This window comes from Nomascus leucogenys, chromosome 22a (assembly GCF_006542625.1).
Source record: "Nomascus leucogenys isolate Asia chromosome 22a, Asia_NLE_v1, whole genome shotgun sequence".
NCBI classification, from domain to species: Eukaryota; Metazoa; Chordata; class Mammalia; order Primates; family Hylobatidae; genus Nomascus; species Nomascus leucogenys.
In genome coordinates, this window is record NC_044402.1 from 60,469,431 (window position 1) to 60,495,911 (window position 26,481).

Below are 26,481 nucleotides of genomic sequence, written 5' to 3' on the forward strand. Positions count from 1 at the left end.
TCTCTCCCTTTCTTCCACCTTCCCTCTTCCCTCTTTCCCTCCATCTCTTCTTCCCATTCTCTTTCCCTCCTTCTCCTCTCATGCCCTCTCTCTCAAACATACACACTCAAACATAAATATATATTAACATGTAATGCATTTTATTCACAGAAGAAATGTTCAACTTAATGTCCCAGGATAGTAATGTCATTAAATTTCACTAAGCAAAACGTTATTTCCAAGAAGAAATCAATTTTGACTCAAATTCAAAGAATGACAAAATTCACAGTGAGAGTTGGGACAGGGATAGGGTAGAGAGGAAATTCTTAATAATAATTAGCAACATCAGGACAGAGATCATTCTAGTCTAATGAAGGCACAGATCAACATATAAATATCACTTAGCTGGGCAGGACATGGTTGCACAGGGATGCAGATGGAAGTAACATACCATGACACAATAAAAATCATTTCTGTCACGAACTAATTCAGCAAGGAATATAACATATCAAAATAATCTTAAGTTGGTAGGCAATGTTAGAGATTTGGATAGGAACACCAGATTTTAAAAATGTGAAAACATTTTTGCTTCGTATCTTTTCCTAAATAAATGAAGAAACTTGAGGAGGTACAATGACTTGTTTAATGCCACACTAGTTAGAGTCCTGGTGACAAAGTCTCTATCCTAGTTCTACTTTTATACTATCAGCTCACTCCCAAGAAGATTCCCCATCACCTGTTCATCTTCCTCTTTGCATCTGTGGGGCCAACTGATGGTTAATATTTCTCTATATTACTAATACCTCCCAAGGCCATAATAGACACACCCAGGAACAGTGACTCAGTAAGGAACCAAGCCCTGAACTCAGGTAATGTGGTACAGAGCGCATCAGGAATTACTCTGTCCTAATTCTCACTAGACTTTTGCTTATGTGTCTTGATTCCATATTTCACAAGAGTAAGATTCACATCTCACAGAAAAAGCTAGCCTAGAATTAGGAAACAGAGATGCAAGTAACATTGTGGTTAAACATTCAGATATTCAAGACTCTCAGAAGTTATAACTTTGTAAATACGTACCACTGAGTGGCTAGGAAAAAAAAAACTTTAATGAAAGAAGACTTTTTTAAGTAATTAGAGGGGATGTTTTCATAAGAGGAGTTCACAGTAATTAGGAATATGTGCATATATCATCTTGGGAACACTTCTTGACAGACAAATAATTACCTGGGAAAAGTCTGGCTAGACACTATCAGACTTTACAAAGTAAAGTCTGACCTAAATGTAATTATGTCAATCACAAAGTGAAAAATAGAAAGGGTTTTAAAAAAAAGAATCAGTAAATTAAAATATTGTCCCTTTAGGGCACAAGTAAGATATTATCTACAATTGAATTTTCCCAAAGGAAAGTTCTGAAACAAAATAAGCAAACATACAAAAGAAAGAAACAAAACAAAACAAACAAAAAAAAAACTCTAATCAATTTCTAAGTGATAAGTAGCAAAAATAAAATTAATAAGTAAAAAAAGTATAGATTTTTGAAATACTATAAAGATCACATTCTGCTTATAAAAGCAAAATGATCGAGAGCTCATTTAAGTATATAACTTAAGCTAGAAATGAGAGCATATAAATTACTGAAATTCAAAAACAAACGCAAAATGTTTCACCTCTTTCCAGTAAAGACAGTTGAGATCGAGAATCATTTTTAATTCCTTTCATAAGAGACCGGAAGGTTAACTTGGTGGTTATAATCAGACTTCAAATGTTTGGGCCTTTAAGCAGATAACTTTTATATTCTTTTCATTAGTTTAAGATTTTTCCATAAAATGGCATTATTTTCACAAGTACCTTATCTCAACTGCAAACACAAAAGTGAAAATGGATTTAAATTCTTATCTGAGATCTTTTCTTGGGTTCTGTTTTGATGGTGTCTAGTCCTACTGGTTTGGCTTCATATCCCTGTAGAGTTTTACAATGTTTATTACCAAAAGATTCTCCCTGAGATATTTGGAAGCTAAAAAGAAAAAAAAAAAAACCTTTATCCTTTATCCATTAAAATATACATTATCCAAATACTTTATGAAAAAAAGATCATCCCTTTACAATGCCATGACAACTCACTGAGTTACCAATAAAGATAAATTACCCTCTGAAAAAAATTCAAACACAGAAAGCTTATCCTGATGACTATTAGGCTTCCATTGATTCTGAAAGATAATAAGAGCATGACATCTGTTGAGTAAATGACAGTCATGAAAACCACATTTAATCTTTAAAAAGCAACGTGTTCTGGTAAGCTTTTATTTCATAATATTTGTTCTTTTAAAAATTCTTCACAGGACCATGTCCAGTTATAAGCTAAATAATCTTAATTTTTAAAAAATGGGGTCAATAACTTTTTTTCCCAGAGTACTTAATCCTTCAGAAATCTTTAAGTAGATATGGCGACATATGAAGAATCTTCCAGAATAATTGAGAAATACATATTCCACGCAAAGATAACCAATCTGACTTCAATATTTATTGCATCTGGGTAGAAACTAGCACATTCCCTAACACCTTAAAAAATAGTGACTCATGCCTGTAATCCCAGCACTTTGGGAGCCTGAGGCAGGAGGATCACTTGAGTCCAGGAGTTTGAGACCAGCCTGGATAACATAGGGAAACCTTGTCTCTGTGTTAAAAACAAAGAATAAAAAAATAAAAAATGAGAAAAACCATGTGCACCAAATCGAAGTCATCTGTTATAATTTATATTTGATTGGCAGTATACTCAGTTTACAAGATCAAATAATTCTCTTACTTCAAATTCAACTTAGCTATAGCTATACGAGTAGAAAAAAGACATAATTATCTTTCTTATTTGTATGCCACACTGATTTTATGAAAGAGAAGCACACATCACATTACTATTTTACAGTATGGACTTCAATTTCTTCAGCTCACTAATTCAAGTGGGAGTTCTCAACGGACAGTGACCGGGTAGAAGATATTACTTTTAGAGGCTCATTAAATACAAAGCTGCCACATTAGAAAGAAAAATACATCAAAAGATCATGACTAATGCTCAGTTCCCAGTGAATGCTAGCCCAAAAACTTATGATATCTCCTGAATTAACATTTTGTGTCACAATAATGCAATGTCCCAAAGGAAACTAGCTATCATGCAGGGTGATAAATGCATTACTACTAAGTTACCACAATAAGAATCTTCTTCTTCACTGATGTATTTTCAAAAATGGATTTCAATTTTCTGTTAACATTGTGCTTCAAAAGCATATCATGTCCCCAAACAAAATCACCAAACATTAATACTTGATATTTATTATTTTGCCATTACAAAGACTCATATATCGCCTCAAATTTTGTACTGTTGCCTTAAAAATCCAGTTGTATAATTTGTTCACAGAGCCTAAGATAGTACTGTTTAAACAGATATTCATGGTTCAATTCAGAAAATTGAATGACATTTCAATTCATTCAATAAAAGTTTGGTCACTTACAGTGAGCCTGATTCTTAGCTAATTTTTAACAACTGGAATGGATTAGTACTTTATTTAATATAATACTGTTAAAGAAATTAATACAGCTAAAAAGACAGGTTATTTAAACTCAAAAGGTTTAGGGAAAAAAATTACCTCATTTTTACCAAACTTGCTTTTAACACTAGCTTCAGAACACTGTGTCTCCCTACATGATTGTTAGCCTTTCAGCTGCCTGTCTTGCAAACTGCCACGTCACTGAGGAATTCAAGGGTCGTATATTGATGTACTTCATAAAAGCATGCTCTTGCAAGCATTTCTGTGTCTTATTGGCATAGAAGAAAGCAATGTCATGCGTGTGTGCTTCCTAAGGTCCCTTTTAGATCTAAATTTCTGTATCACATAGTCATAACTAAAAAATGCACACTTTATAATTAAAAATTGTAACTTTTTGCCTATAATTTTTTTTTTTTTTTTTTTTGGTGAGACAGGGTCTCGCTCTGTCACCCAGGCTAGAGGGCAGTGGTGCAATCTTGGTTCACTGCAACCTCCCCCTCCCAGGTTCAAGCGATTCTCGTGTCTTAGCCTCCTGACTAGCTGGGACTACAAGCACCCGCCACCACATCCGGCTTATTATTATTATTATTATTATTTTTGTAGAGATGAGGTTTCACTATGTTGGCCAGGGTGGTCTCAAACTCCTGACCTCAAGTGATTCGCCTGCCTCAGCCTCCCAAAGTGCTGGGATTACAGGCATGAGCCACCACGCCCGGCCTTGCTCATACATTTTAAAACTCTAGATTGAGCTTAGCAAATTTTTTTGTAGTCTCCAAAGTGCCTACCATGGTGCTGAGTAGATACAAAACTCTTAATAACTTTTGTTGCTTGATTAAAGAGTTCTACAGTTTTACCCAAGCTCTAAAATAAGATCTGTGAGATGTTTAAGTCAATATAAATATTTGATAAAGAACACCAAAGCCTTAAAATGCTAAATATCTCAGAATCTTACTTTAGAATTTTACATTATTATTATGTTGATTTTATACTGTTTCCACACAACTCAGGAACATAGATAAGTAAACGTATGGTTTATTTAATAGCATAAACCACATTCAGAGCAAGAATTGGCATTCAGTCCTGTTAAGAACAAAGAAAACTTCACCATATCCACCAACTACTTCCTTTCAGAGAAGAAGAAAAATTTAGAATTTTTAAATTCTAAATTCTACTTTAAAATTATGAGTGTCGAGTCATCTTATTCCCAGTCAACATACCTCAGTCTTTGGGAGAAGAGATCTCTTGAGTACCTTATTAAGAAAAGGAAATCTCTTTCTTTAGCAGAGACCTAATGCTACTCTCTTGGATATATGCAAGATATAGGAAATGCAACCTTCCTGTGTATCCACAGGTACATTTCCTAAAAATAATAGGCATGGCCTATACATATAGAGATTCTTTTATTAACATACATATTTGTGTTATTACTCTCTCTACTTTTTTACGTTTCAAATTTTTCATTTCAAAATAGAAATGTTATTACCTTTCTTGCTTCTTTTATCATCTTCCGAATAGTTTCCTTTATCGTAAGTAGATGTGCTCTTGGTGGATGAAAAAGGAGATCTATATGGGTGCCCCCTAAGAGTCCGGGCATCACATATGGCCAGCCTAAGTCAAGATTTGGAGCTTCCACATCAGACTCAACAGGCCAGTAGGTCCCTGAAGATGAGGTATCATCACAGGAATCATCAGTACCATGTGCTGTGCTTTGTGCAATTTTCTGGACATTTTTCAAAATATAATTAACTTCTTCCTCAGCAAGAAAGTCTGAAACTCGTTCCTGGACAAGAAATTCTTGGTATGCTTCTAACCCGTGTTCAATCAGAATATCAATGGCTACTCGATACCATTCCTTGTAGTGAGGCTCAATGTAGTTGTCAGATTTACACTCATCATTCAATGAGGAAAGCATTGATGAGGTCTCCATGCTTGCAAGTGTCTGGCTATGGCACTTTCAAATGTCCATTCATGCAGTGGTGAGAAGTATCTGGTATTTGAAAAGAAGGAAATCAAGATCAAGTTAAAATTCGGCAATAGAATGTTTTATGATACATATCAACTATTATTTTTTCATTTACACATTTCCATTACCAGAAGTTCAAAATGACACATATTTCATATCCAAAATGATATTAATAGCACCACACTTCACACATCTATCACAAATAAGCTACACAGATTTCCCTTACAGATTGCTGTTGGATTTTCCTTTTCCAAGGTATCTCAATTTAAATTACAAGAGAATTAGAAAACAATCAATGCCTACCCAGCCATTAGTGTCTCTACTGAGTACCTGTCAGGCATACAGTAATATGCTAGATGTAATGTTGGGAGCACAAAACACTGGTCTTTCAGGAATTTATTAATTAGTTGAGGAGGTAAATTGTACACACAAAACATTAGTTACCACTTTGAAGAAAGCCATACATTACTAAAGGCCAAAATGAGTAATGCCTATATTCAGTGCTTTAAGAATAAAAGCAAGGAGAGATCAATATGGAGCAAATGAGTTATGAACAGCCCTGAGCAAGAGGTGGGCTTCAGCTGGACCTGGAGCAATGAATAAGAATCTGATCAGGTGGCAAGAAGAAATATTTCCATCCCATACAAGGATAAAAACATAAGCAAAATCACGGAAGAGATATGAGAGTTTGGTACATTCACTAATCATGAAGGAAGAAAAAAAATTAAAGAAAAGAAAACCTGGCATGCTGGAAAACAGGTTCCTTTTACTAGGAGTAAGAGATAAAATTGAATAGACAAGATAAAGCCAAGAATAGAAGGACGCAAAGTTTTGTGATTCAACAAAACTTCTGTTTTAAACAATTCTGGCAGTAGCAGGGGACTGAAGAAGAGACAGGTAGCTAGGAAAGTGTTTCAGTGTTCAAAAACCCAGTGAGGAAGTGGACAGAGTATTCCAGAGATGGTTTAAGGAAGGAGCCTTGAGATTCAGTGACTTGACAGAGTATACGAGATGAAATTTAAGACATAAAAGATAATTCAGGAATTTCTCTTAGGAGTCAAAATCTGCCTATGCAGACTCACATTCCATCTCTCACAATGCCCACAGAACGCTCTTCATTCAATCATTCAGTCACTACTCTACACTGTGTGAGATACTGGAATGGGCTCTCTCAATCAGATGATGGACTTTCCAGTCTTTTGAAGTCATGATCTCCATTGTGTGGATTCAAGGTACAGCTTTATGATGTGCTACAAGCATTAAAAAGATGACTTGATGAGACATATATTTGTCAGTAACCCTGCCTTAATTTTAAATTTTATATTTTCCGCTTGACTCAGCCTTTTCAGTCCCAGGCCTACCAAAATTCAAACCTTATTTGGAGCATAGCCCAGAGAACCATTACCATTGAATAACTCCTTAGCTCAAAATATGGAACAGGAGTCACAAGCTGATCATACAAAGAAGTCTTGAAGAATGGACAACAGAGCAACAAATTTTGCTGGGGAAGAAGGATCAGAAAAGATCCAGCAACTAACATAGAACCGAGGAGCATGGAACACAAAGGGTGCCTCCATTTACCATCTTAGTGGAGACAATCCTGTTCCCATCTCTGGGCTCAGAAGTTTTACAAAGAAAGTCTAACAGTACAGAAAGCCCAGAGATTAAATATGATACAGGAATAAAAATAGAACATGTTCTTTTCCATCTTTTGGAAAGCCCTCAGCTTGAGTCATAATTTGATCCAAGCCCAGACAACTAGAACGATACCTGGATCCTAGGCTCCACAATGCAGCATCTGAACTTTGGGGATGGCAGCATCTGAATTCTGGTGATGGCAGTCTTCCTGCCCTAAATAGTATAATGCTGAAGTTTTGCAAAAATATCCTCTTCTCCAAGAGAAAAAGGAAGAACACAGAACAAGACCTCCTTTTGCAACCTTCCTTTCTTGCAAACTGCCATGTCACTGAGGAATCCAAGGGTCTTATACTGATGTACTTCATAAAAGCATGCTCTTGCAAGCATTTCTGTGTCTTATTGGCATAGAAGAAAGCAATGTCATGTGTGTGTGCTTCCTAAGGTCCCTTTTAGATCTAACTTTCTGTAGAACAAACATGAAGGTTTGTTCCTTTTGCAACAAAAGGAAGAACAAGAACACAGAATCTTGTCTGCTAGTATAAAAGCTATCGCATGGGGAAATAAAATTTCTTTTGTTACCTAATTAAAATTAATCTATTGACATGTATGGGGATACATCCTAAAACTTTCATAAATTTCTCAATCATTCTAGGATATGTCATCTTTTTCCCAATCACATTTCATTCAAGTTCAGTGGTTCTCAAAAGGGAAGATTTGTCCCTCATCTGACAACATCTGGAGACATTTTTAAAAGAATCATTGTGCGGAGGAGGGCTACTAGCATCTAATGATTAGAGACCCAGGATGCTGCTAAACATACTACAATGCATGAGACAGCCATCCATATTTAGAAATAATCCCACCCAAAATGTCAACAGTGCCAAGGTTGACAAATCTTCATAAAGTTGCTCACTTCATATTCATGATATCATGCCACTAATTAATAACTTTCAACATTCATTGAAGTTCTCTTTTGCACATAATACTCATTGTTAGCAAAAAAATAAACTAAAAAATAAGATTTGCATTCACTTAAAAGACTCAATGCTTATGCTTATAGTTTCCTAAGGTTTAGCGAGGTACAGTTTTCACTTGAAAATTCCAGCCAATGAAGGAACAAGTATCTGGTGATTACATGATAAATTACATTTGTAATTTGTAATTGTTAAGTCATAGGTAACTACTAGTTGTTCATAATCCAAGTTTCCTGCAAACTTATTCATTTAATTTTTAAAATGTAACTTTTGAATTCCTATATATGTGATGTTAAACACCTCTTACCTATTTGGAAGTTAAAATGCATATAGTACTTTTAAAATACTACTTATTTCTGAGCTATACCTATGTAAATAAATATTTTGGAACTGTAAAAAATTCATTCTGGAACTATGTAAACTCTGAAATCACAGACCTCGAAAGGACCATGAATATACAGATAAATTAATCTGAAGAAAAAAATTGGAAGTAAGAAGTGAAACTTATTTATAATTAATTACAATTATAGGACTAATTGATAGATAGCACACAGAAAAATATATTATACAAAACATACAACAGAATGAACAATGAGGTTACAATATTATGTACAAGACTTAAGATTACTACTAAATATACTTGATATTGTTCTGGTGGAGAGGCTATGTTCCAGCCACGGTCTAGAGATATTTATCATAAGAGCTACTTGCATGGAATACTTGTGAAGGAACCATCTATAAACAAATTTTATCAGAGAACTACAAGGTAATGGCACTTGCATAGTGAATATTGCAATAAAATATCACCTGTATTTAGTTACAGACTTAATAAAGCACTCTCAACAGTTCAATCCCTGAACATTTGGAGGGCTTTATTTGAGGACAAAATTAATTAGGTGTGCCTTTAAATATATATATATAAAATAAGGCATTATTTTATTAATAACTATTAAAAACTCCCAGGAAGCATATTCTTTTATCATACACAGTAGAGTTAATGAGTAGAGAAAAAAAAAAGATATCACTATGTAATGTAAGCTGAGCAGACCATTAGGCTTATCTAACAGTTCAATGACTCATTCCAGAAAAAAAATGGCCTTACAAATCCATGCCTCAAAAAAAATTAAAAATCGCATTTGATATTGAGCATTAGGGTCATTTGTAGTAAGTAGAAATTCCACTGAAATTCTATAAATACAAAGAATATAAAATAAGTCATAAAAATTGATTTCAATTCACGGGCTGCTCTGGAAAAACAGTTTGGCAGTTTCCTTTATAAAATGACACATGCAACTAACATACAACACAGCAACTGCACTTTGGTGATTTATCCAAGAAAAGTTGAAACTTATCCTGTACACAAATATTTATTGCAGCTCTATTCATAATAGCCTGACAATGGAAACAACCCAAACGTCTTTCAACAGGTGAATATTAAACTATGGCACACCCATACTGTGGAATACTACTTGGTGGTAAAATAAATGGCCTACTAATACATGCAACAACCTAGATGACTCCCCAGAGAATTATGCTGAATGAAAAAACACCAGTCTCCAAAGTTAACATGCTGAATAATTCCATTTGGTTAGATGCTGCACTCTTAAAATGACAGTGGGAGAGGTAGATGTGGCTATAAAAAGGCAATCAGAGGAATTTTTGTAGTTATAGAAATATTCTATATCTTGACAGTGTCAATATCAGCATATTGGTTACAATACAGTACTATAGTTTTGCAAGACAGCAGCACTGGGGGAAACTGGGTAAAGGATACAAGGAATCTCTCTGGATTTTTGCCCTCAACTATATGTGAAACCACAATTATCTCAAAATAAAAAGTTTAATGAAAAAAATCTTACTGATGAGCAATGTCATGAGACTTAGATAGAAAAAAAAAAACCTATAGCACACAAGGTAAGAGTTCATCTGTAGGGTCAGCTTGCCAGGTTAAAACTCTGTTTCATCAATGACTATGAAACTCTTGGACAAGTTACACATGTTCACAAGCCTCAGTTTGGGCAGATGTAGAGAGAAGAATAACAGCAGTCTTTATCTTCTTGGGTTATTTTCAGGAATAAATAAGGTAATGCATTTCAACCTTATTATTATGATGATGATGATGACTATTTTACATGTTCACAATCTGCTACAGTAGAATTACTATAAATTCGATAACAGATTTTAAGATTTGAAAAGAGATCATGTTTTTTCATACCATTAGCAATATCATACAATTTCTAACTATTTAATCATCTGCAGTATAAAACAACCAAACCTAGTCTCAGTTTGTTCCTGGTTTCTGACCTGAGAGAATTCATTGAATAGCCTTCTGATATAATAGGTCAGTGGGAAAATGTTCCAAAGAGAAATTACAACTTTTTTAAATCAAAAGTCTGAGGCTATAATTACCTAATGTGCAAGCCAATAAACCAAAGTCAGAATTTTGACTGAAACAAATATAAAAAAAATCACAAGTGCTAACATCGCTGCAGTCCATTTTCCAGTCTCTCTCTTAAGCTGTTTCTCTCCAACTATTGAATGCTTTATGAGTTGCACTACACCCTCCAACAGGATATGTTGAAGTCCTAACCTGCAGTACCAGTGAATGTGACCTTACATGGAAATAGGGTCTTTGCAGATGTAATCAAGTTAAGATGAGGTCATATTAGACCAAGGCTGGTCCTAATCCAGTATGACCATATGACTTGTGTCTATAAGGAGAGAGGGGACACAGAGACAGACACAAAGGCAGAACTGCATGTGACTACAGAGGCAGAGACTGGAATGCCAAGAATTGCCTACAAGAGCAGAGATAAGAGAAATGTGTGGAACAGATTCTCCCCTAGAGCACTTCAAAGAGAGCATGGCCCTGCTGACACCCTGATTCCAAACATCGAGACTTCAGAAGCATAACAGAATATATTCAGCTGTTTTAAGCCAATATTTTTGGTACTTTGTTACAGCTGCACTAGGCAGCTGATACAAATGTGTACCAAAATGCTTTTATTTTGAAACCTTCAGAATTTTAAAATAAACTTAAATTAAAAAGTAAATTTGCCATTTAGAAATGATTGGTTTTTGTAGCTTAAATGATATTGTTAAACTAGTTATCTGATATAACTTCAATGTTAAGCAATTTTATTAAGAAATACTTTGCAAACTCTCACATATTGAGGAAAAAAATTCTTGAGTTCATTATTTCTTTTGGTAATTGACTTTATGACATGTATCAAAATGTCTGTCTACATAATGTAAGAAAATGTTTCATAACGGATTGTTTCAGAACATCTCTTTCATATAAAATCATTATCCATGGTTCACAACAGTTGAAAATCATATATCTTTTCTTTCTTCAGCTGTCAAGATTGTTTGTCTTCTCATTTGATTACCAGAAATTTAAGATGACAATTAAAACATGAAAGAAGTTTCTATTAAATTAAAAATTGACTATAATATTCAAGCTGTCAAGTGCAATTTGATATCTCATGTTGACATCCAAACTCATTAAAAGATTCTAAGCTGGCTTCATAATAATACTTGTAACAACATGGCCCAATAGCGCAGATTACAGTCATCTGCACAGCGTGATATTCAGCAGGTCACAGAACATATAAACATATGACGCACTCAGTCACAGGGTGTTAGGTGCAAACATCTCCACAGATGGATTACCAGTAGAATCACCCGTCTTATCAGACTCATAAAAACAATAAACATACTTCCAATTCATTTTCTAAATCTCAAATGGGAATCCCATTTGCTCAATACCTAACCATTCTTTAATTTCCTCAATTTACTTTAACTGGAGGGAGGGGATAGCAATATCACTTTCATACCAACACGATTCCAGCGTTTGTTTGTACTGGCTCCTATTTGCCTTCTTAGATATAAACTATAGGAATTTTACATATCAAGGGGAAAAAATACCCAATACATGTTAATGACATTAAAACACAATTATTCAATGTCATTTGGAAGCATTTATTGAATAATTCCTGTAAACAAATTCATTAAGAAAAAATAAACCATTTACAGAGAGAGCTTATACTGAATGCTCAAATTCCAAAGGATTATACATGGCTTAAAAATGCAAATAAAATTAAATTATTATTTTGCCAACATCTAAACTACAAGGCTATCCTGATAAAGCTGTGTCTTGTGCCATACCAAAGTGCTGTATTCTTGTTCTGGCTCTGATCAGTAATCATTTGGATGAATAAATAGAGACACATTAATATAATCTGCAGAAATCAACAAAAAACATACATGCTAGATGCCAAAACAGATATGTAAAATAGTGACAAAGTGGCAAAATAATAAATCAACATGAACATTATTAAGTTCAAGGGCAATAAATTTGGAGGTTTTAATTTATATCAAAAATTAACTACATTCACACAGGATTAGGCAGGGTTTGGAGCCCACTATGTTATGAAGAATAGTTAAAAAATTGGAACTTTTAGTCCAAAGGGAACACTAGGAGACGCACTAAAGGGTAGTCTTCAGTTATATGAAGTGGAGAAGCAGAATTAAGGACCAAATGACAAAAATCACAGGTTGGGTCAGCAGCATAGTTGGTAAGATGGCACAAGTTTTGACCTCTACTCTGAAACTTATTGGTTGTAAAACCTCAGTCATGTTATTTAAGGGCCTTAAGCCTCATGCTGCTCACCAGGAAAAAGGGTAAAATAACTGTACTGACCCCGAAGAGTTTCTATGTGGACTAAATGAGACGAAGGCCCTCAAGTGTACATGTGCCATAAAAACTGCTAAAAACTGTTAGGTAATAATCTAAGATGGAGTTTTATTTAATAATAAGGTTGCATAAAAATAGAATTGGTACCTCTATTTTGGGTTTTTTTGTTGTTGCATTGTTTTTAACAGAAACCCCTCCTTATGCACATAATTAAGCAGAGGACACATTTTTGGAGAGTCCTATAGGATAACAAGTTGGATTTCTGAGACATTCTTCATGTCAGAATTCCAAAATACCATTTGTTTTCCCTGCTCAAAAGATCTGTGAGGTTCATAAGCTTGCTCAGCAGTGAGGTATACTGTGGTTTCCTACACCAGAGTGACAAGAGCACGCCTCCTACTCTTCTTCCCAGTTTCTCCAGAATCAGCCTTCAATCAGCTTCATTTATTTATTTTTTTGCACCAATAAAAAGTAGTTAATTAATGAAAACAAGATGACAGGTGGGGTTTTTTTGTTTTTTTGTTTTTTTTTGAGAGGGAGTCTTACTCTGTCACCCAGCCTGGAGTGCAATGGCACAATCTCAGCTCACTGCAACCTTCACCTCCCTGGTTCAAGCGATTCTCCTACCTCAGCCTCCCAAGTAGCTGGGACTACAGGCGCACACTGCCATGCCCAGCTAATTTTTTTTTTTTTCTTGTATTTTAGTAGAGATGGAGTTTCATTGTGTTGCCCAAGCTAGTCTTGAACTTTTGAGCTCAGGCAATCTGCCTGCCTCAGCCTCCCAAAGTCCTAGGATTACAGGCGTGAGGCACCATGCCCGGCCAATGACAGGTTTTTAAAAAAGAAGAAGAAACACTTGCTGATCCATCTAGCCTCTCATTTTATGGAGGAAGAAGCGAATGTCCATTATGGGCCACACACTGAAAGTTACATCCTGGGTAAGAACTCCAGTCTGTTAACTGCCATCTAGTGTCCTTCCCACAGTCCTAGCTTCCTCAGCAAGGGTTACTTTCCTCATTGTTTTTAGGGTGTGCCTTGGATCACTCCAACTATACCCTGACGCTGCTCAAAGGCTGGACTACACCTTCTCTTTTTGTTCCCCTCCTCCTGTGACCCACTGTGCTCAGCCCAGACTGGTAATATAATCTGAATAGACCTATAGCCTCTCAAAACCTGTGGCCTTCTGTGGCAGCCCAGGTTCCCATTAGCCATCAGAAGAGTCAGTTTCTACTAATCCTCTATTATAACTCTGATGTATGTGTAAGTTAAACATTAAAGAACTGGAGAAACTGGTGCCTGAGTACAAGGGCTGGAATACGAAAACAAACCCATTATGACCCCACCTGGGTTTTCTTAGACCCTAACGTCTGAATGAATAATAAAGGCATTCTTACAGGTATACCTTGTACCAGGGTCCACTTAAGAAACTTTCCAAGACTCTAGAGAAAACCTTCCAGACTCCAGACTCTAGTTAAAGATTAGATATAGATTGAATGAAACACTCTGGCTCGTAGGTGCACTCCCACGAGTAGGCATGGGGCTTAAAATGTACATAAGCACTAGAAAAAAACTTGTAACTTGGAGTTGGTCTGAGGGAAAACTCAGTCCTTTTCCCTGTAACCGGTTGCAGAAATAAACTCCCTTCTTTCCCCGTCTGTCTGCATCTCATTACTGAACAGTGAGAACAAGCAGCCGGACCTTTCTGTCTGGAAACACTCCAACTAGATTTGGGGCCATTTTACCTGGGATTCATTGCTTCTTCCATCATTTTATAAACTGAAATGACATGTAGGGCCAGAAAGAACACAAGAGACCACATCATGGACCATTCCTCTCATTTTATGAGACCACTTCTTTTTTGTTTGTTTGTTTTGGAGGTGGGGTCTTCCTCTGTCGGCAGTGTCACAATCTTGGCTCAGTGCAACCTCCACCTCCTGGGCTCGAGTGATCCTCTCACCTCAACTTCCTGAGTAGCTGGGACCACAGACATGCCCCAACACTCCTGGCTAATTTTTTTGTATTTGGTAGAGCCAGGGTTTTGCCATGTTGGCCAGGCTGGTCTCAAACTCCTGGGCTCAAGTAATCCATTCATCTTGGCTTCCCAAAGTGCTGGGATTACAGATACGTGCAACTGTGCCCGGCCTAGGCCACTTCTATACTGGGACATTTTGATGCAGTTTAAAGAATGAAATATTCAACTCTCATCTTAGGAAAGATTTGCTCAAATTCATCTCAAATTAATAATGAAATACTGCCTTAATAACTGAAGGTAACAGAGTGAGAGTTGACTAAAGTATAAACTAGAGACTACTAAAAAATAAATTTTAAAAAAACATAAACCCATGGCTGGGCATGGTGGCTCACACCTATAATCCCAGCACTTTGGTAGGCCAAGGCAAGCAGATTACCTGAGGTCATGAGTTCGAGACCATAACATGAACAACCACAATACCCTCAAGTCCTGGAGAGGGTCAGGGATAAGCAGAGCAATGAGTCAGCACTCAGGGAGGTCTGTGGTTAACATGCTGTGAACATGTACAGAGCAGAGTTTTACATTTTGATGAAACACTTTCCTTACACAGCTTTATAGTTTTAGATTTTAAGTGTTAGGTCTTTGATTCATCTCAAATTAATTTTTGTATATGGGGTGTGATACGATTATGTACATATATTTATACACACACTTACACATAATACAGTTGTTACAGGGCTATTTACTGAAAAGACATTCTATTTCCCATTGAATTGATTCATGCCTTGGTTGAATGTAACATAACTATATAAGGAGGGTCTATTTCTGGGTTCTTTCTTCTGTTCCATAGATCTCTTTATTGATACATATGTCAGTATCACACAATCCTGGTTACTATAGCTTAATAGTCTTAGAGTTACTTAATGTAAGTTCTCCACTTTGTACTTCTCTTACAAGATTGCTTAGGATATTCTAGTCCCTTTGCATTTCCATATATATTTTAGAAACAGCTTGTCAATTTTTTTAATGGCATACAATAAAGGATACAACTCAGGAAGAGCCAAATGCAAAGGGCAAGGTATAGGAGTACAGAGGAAGTGAGGAGCTTTCACGCCCTCTCTAAGCACATCCCCGTCTCAACAAGTCCATGTGTTTACCAACCCAGAATCTCCAGCTTCATTTTTTTTCTAAGTTAACTAAGCAACATTAGCAACACCACTGTTCAAATGCAAAAACAAAACAAGATTGTTAAAAGCTGCCTCTAGTGGTTTTAATAGCATGCAGAAAAGCTTGTTATGATGTTATGTAGCTAACAAGCAGGCTACAAAACTGTGTAAGAGCAAAATTATAATTGGAGAAAATTCACCCAAAAACAAAAGGAAAACACACACACACACACAATGAGGGTGGTTTTCTTTGAGTACTGGGTCTACAGGTGGGTTTTTGAAGCTTCTTTTCACTTTTCTGTACTTAAATGTTTATCAATGAATATGTATTATTTTGCAATGGGGAAAGATTTTTTAAAAGAAGTACCTCAACAGTTATTTTTGAGTTCACAATAACCACTTCTTTTCTCATTCACAGACTGTTGGCTGTAACTGGTGATTCAAAGCCCTGCATATCAAAGTTTAATAATTCTTACAGAGCAACACATGAACAAGTACAGAATATCCAAACTAAAGCCATACGGGTACAGACCCATAAAGGAAGAAAATTAAAATAACGAGATGTACTTAATTAGCGCTTAGTAAGTAGCTCACTGACACACAGTGTCATGCCTAACTCTCGGGGGCTAGTACAACAGTCACTGAAAGGAGCTCCCACAGTAATCCCCAACACATGCTATCCCTTCTCATGCATTATTTAAATGCATCATACTCTACCCTCTCCTCTGGATTGTGAGCTCTACGACGGCAGAGATTGCGTCTGTTTAGCACAATTCTAAATGCACAGTAAGTACATAATTGCCAGATAAGCTAATGATATACTGCCTTAATAACTGAAGGTAACAGAGTGAGAGTTGACTAAAGTATAAACTAGAGACTGCTAAAAAATAAATTTAAAAAGAATCGTAATACCCACGGTCAGGCGCAGTGGCTCATGCTGGTAATCCCAGCACTTTGGGAGGCCGAGGCAGGTGGATCACGAGGTCAGGAGTTGGACTCCAGCCTGGCCGACACGGCGAAACCCAGTCTCTACTAAAAATACAAAAATTAGCCGGGCATGGTGGTGGGTGCCTGTAATCCCAGCTACTCAGGAGGCTGCGGCAGGGAGAATCGCTTGAACCCGGGAGGCGGAGGTTGCAGTGAGCTGAGATCATGCTACTTGCACTCCAGCCTGGGTGACAGAGTGAGACTCCGTCTCAGCGGTGGGGGTGGGGTGGGGCAGTGCGGTGTGGGGGGAGGAATTATAATGCCCATACAGAAATTGTTAATATTTGAACACATATTTGCTTATGTTAAATCGAGGTTAGGTTTTTGGTAATATAAAATACTATCCATTTATAAAGGGCTTCAGAAAGAATAACCAGAAATGCATTGAGTACTGTAAAATTAGGTAAATGGATAGATCTATATCAAAAACATAAATATTAATTTCAAATGAGAACTTTGTCAGAAGAAGAAAGGCGGTATCAAGTGTCTCTGGGGATTCTCCGAAAAATTTGCATTTTTCATTGTTTATTATGTTAAAGTCATTCTGCAAACAGTTTCTGGGCATTTTCATTAATCATAACAAAATAAATTACTACGTCTTGTGTTTTCAACACAAGTAGTGATACAAATTAGCTATAAAGCATGACTCATTTTTTCTTGTGTTTCTGGTATCAGTTTTGTTATTATATAAACTTATTTCAATAGCAAGAAAAGATTAATTGGCTGTTAAAATAAATTATGCTTATGTATGTTTCGTATATCAATAAGGTGAAATTGAAGTAACTATATATTTCAGAGCAGTCCCTGGGAAGCTGAAGTCTATATTTTACAACTTGACAGAACAGTGTAAGGCTTAAGTTCATCCAATAAGTCATCCAAATATGAATCTAGATTCTTTTTTCAAGAAGAATGCATCCCTCACTCTACTCTAAAGGTAGACAAAACTTACAACAAGACGAGGATCTCCTTTTCTTGAAAATGTCGGATAGGTGGGGAAAATGACTTTTAAATAGTGACTATTGTTAGTGCCAATGGTATCTGAAAATCATTGCTGAGATACTCAGAAGACTAAGAATTTTCCTCAAGTGTCATCAAAGCTATTGATTTTCCCATTATCAGGGTTTGGACTTGGGAGTTGCCATCTCTCTTTGCTTTTCTCTCATTACTCTCCCAGAATAATCCCGTCCCATCTTATATCCATGAATGACTTGCAAACCTCCAGACTTCACTGCTCCCTTCTCGTCTAGACTCACATATCCAGTTGGTTTGTGGACATCTTCCCTGGATATCCAACAGGTTTTCTTTCTTTACACCTAACATCCTGAGTTAATTTCCAACTCAGGATCTTTGCGCTAGCTGTTCCATCTGCCTGGAATGCTCCTTTTTTTTCATTTCTATCTTATCCATATGCCACCTTCTCTGAGAGGTCTTCCAGACTACCCATTGTAGAGAGAACCCACCCTCTCCGCCATACTTAATCGTTTTACCCTGCTTTAACTTATAACACTTATTATGTGAAGTAAGTAAAATATTTATTTATTTATGTGCTATTTCCTGTGCCCCCTTCAGTAAAGTAACAGCTGCTTAAAGGCCACTCAGTCGGTATATTCTAATTTACCACTGGCCCCAACATGTTGGTTATTCCATATTTTGGATATCATCACTGTCTTGGATAAGACCTAATCTCTTCCATTACAAGTTAATTCAGTTCTGCCCTCATGGTATAATTATAAAGGAGAAATAACTAGAGATCTGTCGACCTACCCCTTACTTATTCACCTTGACTCTCCTCCTCCTCACTTCACAACACTCAAACATAATTTCCTGAACACCACAGGAAGTAGGCTTCAGTCTCTTTCAACCTCAGTTTCAGAAATGTAGTATAATTTATAACAAAGACATATTTAGACAAAAACACCACAGGCAACAAGAGCCCCAAGGAGTGAAGTGCTGAATGTGTCATGTGCCCTCCTGTCCCACCTCTGAGTCTATTTAAGGCAATAAAGTCACTCTTGGTGCATGCTGACATTTGCAGAGTAAATGCTGTAGGAAAAATAATAAATGTGTGTTCCAATACGAACTTTTAAAACGGCTTCCCAAATACATTTAACAAGGGTAGTGTGCCTCAACTATAAAATAGTGAGAAAGTCTATAAACAAAAATGTCTTAAGAAAACGTATTTTGCTTAGTTATGTTAGGAACAGCTTTTCGTAAAAAGTAAAATTGTTACGTACATTTAGTGGCAGAAAAACAGTCTCAGACTGTTATAAAGTAGAGGGTTAAAAACAGAAATAATTTTGTGCCCATTGTGTAAGTGGACACAAATTTATTTAGTTCGAATGCCAAATAATATTAAATATTAATAATATATCTAGCCTGGAAAGATTTTAGTTTTCACTTGGTTAAAGGGCCATATAAATAATCAGAATATCCAAAAGAATCCCAATGCCTACCAATTCTTTATTAGTCGTTTCCCTTAGGATTCACTTTTAATCAAGCCTGCCTCGACAGCCGTATCACAACTGAAAAAAGTGCTTTTCTCTTTATGTTACCCCAGAAACTGCCAACAAATCTGATCAGAAAACTAGCCCACTCTAAGTTCAACTTTTTACTCTTTTCAAAATAACCTTTTTCGTTGGCTTCTTTACTTGTTTATAGAGCACTTGCACACAGGGAAGTTAATAAATAAGAGATAAATAAAGAAATATATCTTTTAAATGTGCAAAATGCTGCTGGATTTATATAGACAGATTTCTAGGACTTGTGGGTTACATATGAACAGTAACCTGGTTTCTCAGCTTTCTCTCTCTATAATTGTGCTCAGTTCTTCTGACAGCGGGGCTAACTTGCAAGACTGCAATTCTGAGACAAAGCTGATGTTTATAGAACTCTGCTAGTCACAGTTGCTTAAACCACACCTGAACCAGAAAATGCACCTGGTAGCTTATTTCACTTTCATTTGTCCTTAATGCCTATGTCAGCGTTAACAGTGAGGGAGAAGGAGACGACCTGGCCACATAGTATTGCAGCTATCCCTGGTTGACTTATCGCTCCGCACAGTTTACACATGGGTGTGTATATGTGAGTCCATGAGTAAATCTTGCTTTTTCCACTCCTTCGCAGCTCAAAGTTCTAACTGATTTCAAAGACAGGGCTCCTCACTTAGTCTCTCAATTAAACTTTCCCCAAAGAGTTGTGGCCATTATCTAGCAATTGCTACAACACTATGTATCTTAAGTGAAAAGACCTTGGCACCCTTTCCATGGAATCATCATTGATTATGTTATCTATACCTTTCTTCTCTTTGTTTCAGTTTTAACCATCCTCTATACAAATCAAAAATATTTCTCATATGTAATACAAAATAAACTGAATTACTTGGGAGACAATGGAATTTCCACATTGTTACATTAAAATCAAAGATGATTCGTTTCTTTAACTCAAGTAATTAACGATTTTATCAAATTATTTACTCTGTGTGTGATACATTCACACACATACTTAGGATTTCAAGGGCTCCTGCTCCCACTTTTCGGTGAATCGTATTTTGGATCCACTCCAAATTTCTGTGGAATCACATTTTGGATCTAATGACCTTGGAGAGATTTAACACTCTTCTTTTCCTGTAAATGTCTTATTCTAATTCTTCCACATACAAGATTTCACATGCTAAATGGGAGTAAAGCCACTCCATAAACAAAACGTAGAATTTCAAATAGTTTGAAGACCTTATGTTAATAACAGCGCTATGAGTATGGCTTTGAGTATGAACCAATGGTGACAGATTGCTCAGATAATATACTGAGATATCAGTGGACATGAATTGGCCTAGTATCACACAAATAAGTGCTTCTGCAATAAACCACTTTCTATATTTCTTTCAATGTATATGGACTGATGTTTTTGTCTGACATTAACAGACACAGGAATTGTAGCCATATGCTGTAATTTTCAATTATATGTATAAGTGATCTCCTACTTAGCTCTTTTGACATTTGAAAATCCTGAACTTTTCTGCATGACAGATTGACAGTCAAAACAACTTTAATAATTCCAGTCTTTAATCCATCAATTACTAAGCATTTCATTTTACTGTATATGGGGCTGCCAGCATGTCAATATGCAGTTTCAATAATATCATTGTATTTCTTTTTACCGCGTATTTGCACACTTATTTCAATAGTTTATTGCAATTTGAACTTATAATCAATTTCGAAAACTGGAAAAATGAAAATTCTGAAGTTAGTGACAGGATGTTTATAATATGGATACAATGAAAGCAAAGATGAACTTCACCGTACATGCCAAAAGAAGCGACTCTTTGGTCTTGATCAGATGACCATTGCACACGTGTTCTATTGTGAAGAAAAGGAACAATTTTTTAAAAGTATAAAATGCTAGAAACATATTGTTGAATACTGTTCTTACAATGTTTAAAGAGTAATCAATCGTCAATTGTGTTTATATTTTAGCTACTAGAAAATAAAATGTGCCTTGTATTAGAAAATAAAATTTAACTTTCATAACTAGGCATACGTTGAAGATAATGCAGGTTGGGTTCCAGACACCACAATAAAGTGAGTATTGCAATAAAATTAGTTACACAAATTTTTTTGGTTTCCCAGTGCATATATAAGTTATGTTTACATTATACTGTGGCCTATTAAGTGGGCAATAGCATTATGTCTAAAACACCAATGAACAACCTTAGTCAAAAGATAACTTGTCCTTAAAAAAATGCTAACTATCAACTGAGCCTTCAGCAAGTTGTAATCTTTTTGCCAGTGGAGGGGCTTGTCTTGAGGTTGATGGCTACTGGCTGATCAGGGTGGTGGCTGCTGAAGGGTGGGTGGCTATAGCAATTTCTTAAAATAAGACAATAACGAATTTTGCCAGAAAGACTGACTCTTCCTTTCACAAACGATTTCTCTGTAGCATGCAATGTTGCTTAACAGTAGTTTACATATGGTAAAACTTCTTTCAAAATTAGAGTCAATCTTCTTAAATCCTGCTGCTGCTTTACCAACTAAGTTTTTATAATATTCTAAATTCTTTGTTGTCATTTTAACAATGTTCATAGCACCTTCACCAAGAGAGTAGATTCCATCTCAAGAATCCACTTTCTTTGCTCATCTATGAGAAACAACACCACATCCATTAAAGTGTTATCATGACACTGAAAAAACTAAGCCACACCTTCAGCCTCCTCTTCTAACTCTATTAATAGGTCCCTTGCTATTTCCACCATATCTGCAATTACATCCTCCACAAAAGTCTTGAACCTTTCTAAGACATCTACAAGAGTTAGAATCAACTTCTTTCAAACTGCTGTTAATGTTGATATTTTGACCTCCTCCCATGGATCACAAATGTTCTTAATGGCATGTAGAATGGTGAATTCTTCCCAGATTTCCTGTTTGTTTTGCTCAGATTCATTAGAGGAATCACTTATCTGCGGCAGCTATAGCTTTATGAAATGTCTTTTTAAATAATAAAACTTAAAAGTCAAAGTCACTTCTTGATCCATGTGCTATAGAACAAATGTTGTGTTAGAAGGCATGAAAACAACATTAATCTCCATCAGATCTCTTAGGTGACCAGGTGCACAGTCTATAAGCAGTAATATTTTGAAAGGAATCTTTTTTTCCTGAGAAGTAGGTCTCAACAGTAGGCTTAAAAAGTCAGTAGACCTTGCTGTAAACAGGTGTGCTCTCATCTGAGCTTCGTTGTTCCATTTATAGAGCACAGGCAGACTAGATTTAGAATACTTTTTAAAGACCTTAGGCATTCTGGGATGGTAAATGAGCAGTGGCTTCAACTTAAAAGTCACCAGCTGCATTAACCCCTAAAAAGATAGTCAGCCTATCCTTTGAAACTTCAAAACCAGGCATTGACTTCCCCTCTCTAGCTCTGAAATACTAGATGGCATCTTCTTCCACTAGAAGGCTGTTTCGCCTACATTAAAAATGTGTTGTTTAGTGTCACCTTGTTCATCAATTATCTTAGCTAGATTTTCTGGATAACTTGCTTCAGCTTCTTCATGAGCACTTGCTGCTTCACTTTGCACATTTACATTTTGGAGACGGCTTCTTTCCTTAAACCTCAGGAACCAACCTCTGCTAGTTTCATACCTTTCTCCTCCAGCTTCCTCATCTCTCTCAGCCTTCACAGAATTGAAGACAGTTAAGGTCTTGCTCTGGATTAGGCTTTGGTGGAGAATGTTGCGGCTGGCTTGATCTATCCAAGGGTGTCTAATCTTTTGGCTTCCCTGGGCCAAAAAGGATTATCTTGGGCTATGCATAAAACACACTAACAACAATAGCCAATGAGCTAAAAAAAAAAAAATTGCAACAAAAATCGCATAGTCTTTTAAGAAAGTTTACAAATTTGTATTGGGCAGCATTCAAAACCGTCCAAGGCTATATACGGCCTGCGGGCCACAGATTGAACAGCCTTGAATTCTAGACCAATAAGATTTTCTCCCTATCAGCAATAATGCCATTTTACTCTCTCATGATGTGTGTGTTTACTGGAGTAGCACTTTTAATTTCCTTCAACAACTTTTCCTTTGCTTTCACAATTTGGATAATTGTCTAGTACAAGAGGTTTAGCTTTTAGCCTATCTCAGCTTTCAACATGACTTCCTCACTGAGCTTAATCATTTCTAGCTTTTGATGTAAAATGAGGGCATGCAACTCTTCCATTCCCTTGAACATTTAAAGGCCCTGGTAGAGTTATTAAGTGGTCTAATTTCAATATTGTGCCCAAGGAGCGGGAAAGACACAGGGGAATGGCCAGTTGGCAGAGCAGTCAGAACATACACAACATTTATAGATTAAGTTCACTGTCATATGTGCATATGATTTGTAGCACCCCAAAAAAATTACACGAGTACCATCAGAGATCAATGATCACCAAAAAAGATAATATAATAATGAAGAAGATAAATGTCATGCGCCCTTAGGGGACATCTCACCCCACTCTTAAGGACAACGTAAAAATAAAACAAAAGACAAATATTGTGAGAATTACCAAAATGTGACACAGAGACACAGAGTGAGCACGTGCTGTTGGAAACATGGCACTGACAGACGTGCTTAAGGCAGTGTTGCCAGAAACCATCAATTAGTAAAAACGCAATTACTGCAAAGTACAATAAAGCAAAGCGCAATAAAACGAGATATGCTTCTAATTTTACTTGTACAGATTTTTAGAATACCAAAGTAGAGAACTGTGCTGATAAAGATGACAGACAGAAATAAAGAACTGTAAATAGGCCAGACGCGGTGGCTCACACCTGTAATCCCAGCACTTTGGGAGGCCGGGGCGGGCGGATCAGGAGGTCAGGAGTTTGAGACCAGCCAGGCCAACATAGTGAAACTCTGCCCCTACTAAAAATACAAAAATTAGCCAGGCATGGTAGCGTCTGCCTGTAGTCCCAGCTACTCGGGAGGCTGAGGCAGGAGAATCGCTTGAACCCAGGAGGCAGAGGTTGTGGTGGGCCAAGATCGCGCCACTGCACTCCAGCCTAGGCAACAGAGTGAGACTCTGTCTCAAAAAAACAAACCAAACCAAAATAAAATGTAAATAAATAGGTAGTTCAACAGATGGTGAAATGGACAAATAAATAGAAGTATGAAATGAGAGATAAGAAAGAAGAAAGATGAACGGGTAAAAAAGTAAATCAGAAGGAATCAGAAGGGATGGATAAAAAGAGAAGGGAAGTGAAGAGAAAAACGTAATGGGAGGGAAGAAAAGAGAAGCATAAAAGAAAAAAGAAGGAAGAGAAGGGACAAAAGCAGGATAGAAAGGATGAGATGTGACAAAAGGCTGAAAAGGCGAATAAAGATGAAAATGGAAAGGAAGGGTTGAAATTAAAAAAAAGAACCATGGGGGAACACTGTAAACAGTTACTTACTCTAAAAACAACTTAGCTATGTTGCACTCATCTTTAACAAATAACTCAGAAGTTATATTTGAGAAAAATATAGCACTTTTTTTTTTTTGAGACGAGTCTCACTCTGTCGCCCAGGCTGGAGTGCAGTGGCGAGACCTGGGCTCACTGCAAGCTCCGCCTCCCAGGTTCAAGCAATTCTCTGCCACAGCCTCCCGAGTAGTTGGGATTACAGGCACCTGCCACCACGCCTGGCTAATTTTTGTATTTTTAGTAGAGACGGGGTTTCACCATCTTGGCCAGGCTGGTCTTGAATTCCTAACCTTGTGATCCACCCGCCTCAGCCTCCCAAAGTGCTGGGATTACAGGTGTGAGCCACCACGTCCAGCCGTTAAAATATAGTACTTTCAAAACATCTGTTGAATGAGTCTTATGAGACTAGGTATTTGGAGCAACATGCTGTTAAGAATTAAAGTCATCATTGCTAGTGTGTATATATAAATGACAGCCCAAACATCTTATGTGGAGTTATTCTATTACCACCATTGAGATGGAAGATGCCACTCTTTAGTGCTTTGAAAACTGCCTTTTCTTCTCCAAGTAGTAATGTTTATGTAATCAAAGAAGGAACCTGATGTTAAATAAAGAACGAAAACCCTTTGAAATGAAAATTTGGCCAAAGAAGTGGAAATAATAAGCTTCACAGTGATACTGTGGGGAAACTTTAGTTAACATTATTTTATGATACTCTCAATAAGAAGTGATCACAGAGAATTTCAGAGCAGTGTGGGTGGGACGCAGGAGTGACCACATAGTCTAAACCCTTCACAATACCAGTGAAAAACCTGCAAGCCTAAAGAATGTTAATACTTTGTCAAAAAACATGACTATCCCACGGCTGCTAATGTTCAATTTCACAAATGATTAATGAACACAAACAATGTCTGCTGTGACCTTCAGAGAATAGGAAGGAACTACAAAAATCAGTGGACTTGATCCATTTATTTATTTGTGTACTTAGAATTGTCATTAGGTCCCTAAACTGGAAGCTTCCTAAGATCCAGGAATATATTTTTACTTTCCTACCCCTGGAGAGGAACATATTGCTTGGCAGATAATGGTCAATAAATATGTTTAATCAAAGGGATAGCGTAAAAGAGCACAAAGTTAAAGCCGTTAGATAATCATCATCACTGCATAAATTCTCTATAAACTCTTCAACATAGGCCCCTGCCAGTAACCTGGAGACTACACCTGACTCTGTCAGTATGCAAGAGAGGCTGACCATGACTACTTTAAGTTTCCCACGGACCAGTCATCTACAAATTATTTAAGACACGGCTGAAAAGATAAATGTCATGCGCCCTTAGGGGACATCTCACCCCACTCTTAAGGACAACGTAAAAATGAAACAAAAGACAAACTGGGTAGTAATTAGATGTCCCCAGAGGAAAAGTTTCCTACCATTCATGATCATGTGATTCCAGGACTTCCCAACACAGACAGCATGCCCAATGAATATCTCTCATATTTGGATCGTCTCTCCACCAAGGCTCACCTTCCTTACAGCATCACAGCCCCTGAAAACATCCTTTGCCCCCTCTATCACCCACCCCTACCTTCTGTACATGTTAGCCCCCTGCCTCCTTAGTGCACCCTCCTCCCCAGCG

The 26,481-nt window shown here is 36.7% G+C and overlaps 1 protein-coding gene across 1 annotated transcript in view; it reads right to left on the reverse strand.

Moving 5' to 3' along the window:
* FAM83B (family with sequence similarity 83 member B) overlaps positions 1-26,481 on the reverse strand; it is a 98,025-nt gene that overhangs the window by 68,868 nt on the left and 2,676 nt on the right. The window contains exon 2 of the mRNA XM_003254128.4: positions 5,005-5,508. Within this exon, the coding sequence (XP_003254176.2) occupies positions 5,005-5,448 (444 nt within the window). The 5' untranslated portion in view covers positions 5,449-5,508. The remainder of the gene's footprint in view (positions 1-5,004; positions 5,509-26,481) is intronic.